The sequence below is a fragment of the Megalobrama amblycephala genome, linkage group LG16, assembly GCF_018812025.1.
Source record: "Megalobrama amblycephala isolate DHTTF-2021 linkage group LG16, ASM1881202v1, whole genome shotgun sequence".
In the NCBI taxonomy this organism is placed as follows: Eukaryota; Metazoa; Chordata; class Actinopteri; order Cypriniformes; family Xenocyprididae; genus Megalobrama; species Megalobrama amblycephala.
The window spans coordinates 5793556-5798219 of NC_063059.1; the positions used below are offsets into that span (position 1 = coordinate 5793556).

At 35.5% G+C, this 4664-nt stretch overlaps 1 protein-coding gene across 1 annotated transcript; it reads left to right on the plus strand.

Annotated features, from left to right (window-relative positions):
- Positions 1–1820: 1820 nt before the first annotated feature.
- LOC125249668 (olfactory receptor 1-like) lies at positions 1821–4272 on the plus strand. The gene has a single exon (XM_048161997.1). It carries the CDS (start codon positions 2218–2220, stop codon positions 3169–3171), a length of 954 nt encoding a protein of 317 aa, XP_048017954.1. The 5' UTR covers positions 1821–2217; the 3' UTR covers positions 3172–4272.
- Positions 4273–4664: the final 392 nt, after the last annotated feature.

The window sequence follows — 4664 nt, forward strand, 5'->3', positions numbered from 1 at the left end:
CTAAATGTTTCGGGAAAAGTTCCAAAGCATCAAGAGTGTCGAAAACGGTGCCATCTTGTGGCAGGTAAAATTTACAGCAGCCATAAACCTGTGCACAGCTCCATTGTTTTATCCATTTAGCACAAACAAAAGCCTAAATGTGTTACGTTTTCTGATAATATAATTCACATATTAAAGTGTGGCAATAAATTAAATATAAAAACAAAATATAATACTAATAATACCTACTGAGTTGTTTGAGGCAAGCAAATTGTGCTGTTATTTTGTTTTTTTTTAGTTTAGTTTTTCAGGAATCGATAAACAGAATTGAAATGTGCGCATCGTATCGAATACCTGATTCTTTGAAATTTGGAACCAGTTCTCGATACCCAACCCTACATGGGACTGGCATATACCAGTGGTGAAGGAGTGACGGTAGTGTTTGTGGAAGTGAGCGCAGGTGAAGTTCTGGCTGGATTTGTGGAGTGTGTTTGATGGAGGACATCCATGAGTTCTTGGAATGGATCTGGTGAGCTTATGCTGTTTCACGAGTTCACACTTACAAATAATCAGATAGTAAAATAGTATGCGTATTTGGTATTTGGCGTGCTGTCCGAGGAGAGGGCTCCGAGCTCGGTATTTTGGCCCGAACCCAGATTATCCCCCCCAAAGACTGGGAAGCACACTTGAGTTGAATGGGTATTCACAATTATCAGAAGCATTGGAAAGGTAGTCCTTGTATCAACAAGACCGGACAGTGAACTGAGGTGAGTGGTGTGCTTAAGTATCTGGTGGTGATTGGGTGATGATAAGGATCAGGTGTGTGTGGTTAGAACTCTGGTGAGGGAGTGCGCTGTGATTGGCTGATGGATAAGCCTGGTGGGTCTGTGAAAACAGTCATCTCACCTGTAATTATAAATGATCATGCTGTTGAGGTTGTGCATCAGTTTAAATATCTGGGTACTGTAATTGATGAAAAGTGGCCCAGGTGGATGTTGTGTGTAAGAAAAGCTAACCAGCACTTATATTTTCTACGGAAGCTTTGTGGTTTTAACATGGAAAGTACTTTTATGAAAAAATTGTATTCGTGTTTTATTTAATTTGTTATTACTTTTTCATTTGTGTGCTGTTAGCACCATTTTAAATGATTTGAATAATTTGTATAAAGCTAGGAGCCTGATGAAGGCCGAGTTAATTATGAGAGGATCTAGCCATCCCTTGCAGAAGGTTTTTAAGTTGCTTCCTTCTACTCGTAGATATTATCTGCCTTTTTGTCAGACGAATAGATTTAAAAATTCTTTTGTATCAGCTGCCATACTGTAATTTGTACCAGCTGTGTGTGTTTGTTTTGTTGACTGTATTTTACTGCTGGCTGTGTAAAAAATTGCCCCCTGGGGATAATAAAGTTTACCTCTACAGTGATTTGCATTTTATGTTGTCATTATACTATTTAGAGTGTTTCACAATAAATAATGTCCACAAGTGGTGAACCTCAGTTTGAAACCCCCTGATTTTTTGATGGAAACAATAATTATAAATATTGCATATTTTAGAGGTTGTTTTCTATTATAGTTGTTGTATATTATAAAGGTATAATTTAATAGAACTCTTCCCAGAGGATCTCAACCATTTACACTTGATGTTAAGGCCAACACATGGACATAGGTTGCACTGCAGTTGCTGTCACATAGACTTAACATTAAATATATCCTTGAGTTACTATAAAATAATGTGCACTAATGAGAACACAAAGAGGAATTGGGTGGCCAGTGAACAAAATTGTCTATAAAAACTAAAGCTGTGGCCAGAACATTTACTTCAACAAGTACAAGTATTACATCATTGTATTGTCTGAAAGCTCTCAAGAGGCGAATCAGCAGATATATTTAGACTCAATGACGCAGATGTCTAATGGTCTTGCGGCATGAGAGAATAAGGACTTAAGCATTTATAATGGACTTATTTAATTCAAAGCAGCTCACAAGCGTTCAGACACTGTCATTGTTTGCTCTGGCTCTAAAACTTTTAGATTATATAGACAAGTTTGTGATTCAAATATTATGCAGAAAATAACAATTAATAACAATAAATTAAATAACAATATATTTTCAACATTTGAAAATAGATATTAAATGTGTGAGATGACAGTTTAGGAAAGTCCATATTTAAAAAAGTCCATTATTTCTTCATAGTAATTTATATTTTCAGCCTGTGCAAAACAACAAATGCTAAGCTGCCATGAGTTTTTCCCAGAACATCTCAATTGTTCATCCAGAATACTTTTTCATCACTGGGCTTAAAGATGCACCGTACAGCACTTATTTCTATATATTCATATTTATCACATATTTTATTTCTGTAATTGGGAACTTGATGGTCCTTCTCATTATAGCTCTTCACCGGAGCCTGCACAGTCCAATGTACATTGGTGTGTTTAACTTGGCCTTGGCTGATATTGGTGAAACTAATGCACTGATCCCTAACATGATCAAGCTTTTTCTTTTTGACTCACGGTACATCTCATATAATGATTGTTTGGCAAACATGTTTTTTGTGAACGTATTTATTATTGCGCAGACATATACTCTTGTTGTTCTGGCATTTGATCGTTTCATTGCAATCTGTTTACCACTAAGATATAATACTATAGTGAATAATAAGTTCATGGCTATATTGTTTTCAGTAATATGGGCATTTAACACCTTTCTTGTAACAATTTCAACATCTTTGATCACCAGACTTTCATTCTGTAAATCCAATGTGATAGAGAGTTGGTATTGTGACTATGAGAGATTGATGAGTATGCCATGCAATGACAGTACCATTCATCAGATTATGGTATTCATCCTTGAAGCTTTTTTCCTTGTAGCACCACCATTCATTATACTCCTGTCATACGTGGGCATTTTTTTTGCTTTATGTAAAATTACAACTTGGGAAGGACGTTTTAAAGCACTAAAGACCTGTGTTTCTCACTTTTTGGTTGTTGGATCATTCTTTCTTCCCATAATATCTAATATTGTTACTGGATATTCTCCTAATGCCAAGATCATTGGCGGAACTCTTTCATTAACTCTTCCACCAATGCTAAATCCCATCATTTATGTTTTAACCACAGCTAAAATCAAAGACTTAATCCGAAAAATGCTTAACAACAGATCTGCACCAATTAGAGTGAATGTTTCAAAATGACTGTAATGATCGTCTATGTGATCTTCAATCACTGTGATCTAAAATTACAACAATATGTACTTTACGGATATTTTTAGATCCATTAAGTGGAAAATAAAAGTGTACAAGCAGAAAATAAATTCAGTGTGCTGGATGTAGAGTGGACACATTAGACGTATGTGTTGGTTAACAGCAGTGAAATGTCTATTTATTTATGAATTAATCCATCTGATTTCAAGTGTTTGTAGTGTATGTGTTTGTACTGACCCCAAGACAAAATGAATTGAAATGGCAAAATATTTAAGCAGGCAATTTGAATTATTTTATTGTTAAAATTTCTGTCCGGAATTTTAATAACAGTTATTGAATACAATGAACAACAGCAAAAACATGGCAGAGATGATGGTAATAAAAAAAGAAGCAGAAGATGTGGACAGCAATGCTTCAATGTTCAGTATATACTATAATCATTAAAGAAACAGGCTCACATGCACAAACTGTTGCGGGGAGAAGGCCAGTGAAGGAATAATGCAGATTGTCTGTGTACAGACCAAACCTGTGGCACAATAGGGAGGCACACTTTTTATTATTATTATTATTTTTTTTTTTTTTGCAAATATGGCAAGTTATGGGTAACACTTTCTATGTACTTTATCACTGTATTATGAAGTCATTTGCAAACTATTTATAGTTAATTTGTAGTTAATATATTGTAGTCACTACATGGTAATATATTAAAAGGCTGTATACTAATAATTCTTAATAATTCTTTAAGAGCTGTTGTGCAGCCAAAATAATGTACCAGTTATCAATGTAAAGCTGCTTTGACACAATCTACATTGTAAAAAGCGCTATATAAATAAAGGTGACTAATAGTGAGTTCTTAACCCTTGTGCTGTGTTAAACCCTATAACACTTATGATGTTCCGGGGCAAAAAAGGCCTACAAAAAATTGCTTATAAATCTCTCATTATGCTATATTATCACTGTTACGACCCGTGGCTCAAGGGAAGAAACAAAACAAGGGATGCACACAAAAACAAAGGTTAAGGCTCAAAGAACCACTTTAACTACAGAAAAAGTTACATTAAATAATAAAGCATAAACAAATAATAATAATAATAACAGTGTCTCTGAAATGTTCAGTAATGTCAGTGTGTAATGAAGGGTGCTGTGATGAGTCAGAAGGGTATTGATCCATCTGCAGTTTATTAGATGACGGTAGTTCAGGGCAGTGCAGAAAACAACAGTGAACAAATCCAGGAATCAGGCAGATAGTCAGGGCAGGCAGCAAGCAAAACACAAACGATAAACAGGCGAGGGGTCGAGGCAGGCAGCAGAAATCAGAATCCAGATAAACAGTCAATACACAGGCAGGTAGAAAAGTAGTAAATGCTCATAAATGACAACCGGGGCTAATCAAGACTTCACACTGAAGTGCAAGTGAGTGATGAGAGTGTCTTTTATGTGAGAGTGAGTGGATGTGTAATTGACAGCAGGTGCAAAGTAATCCG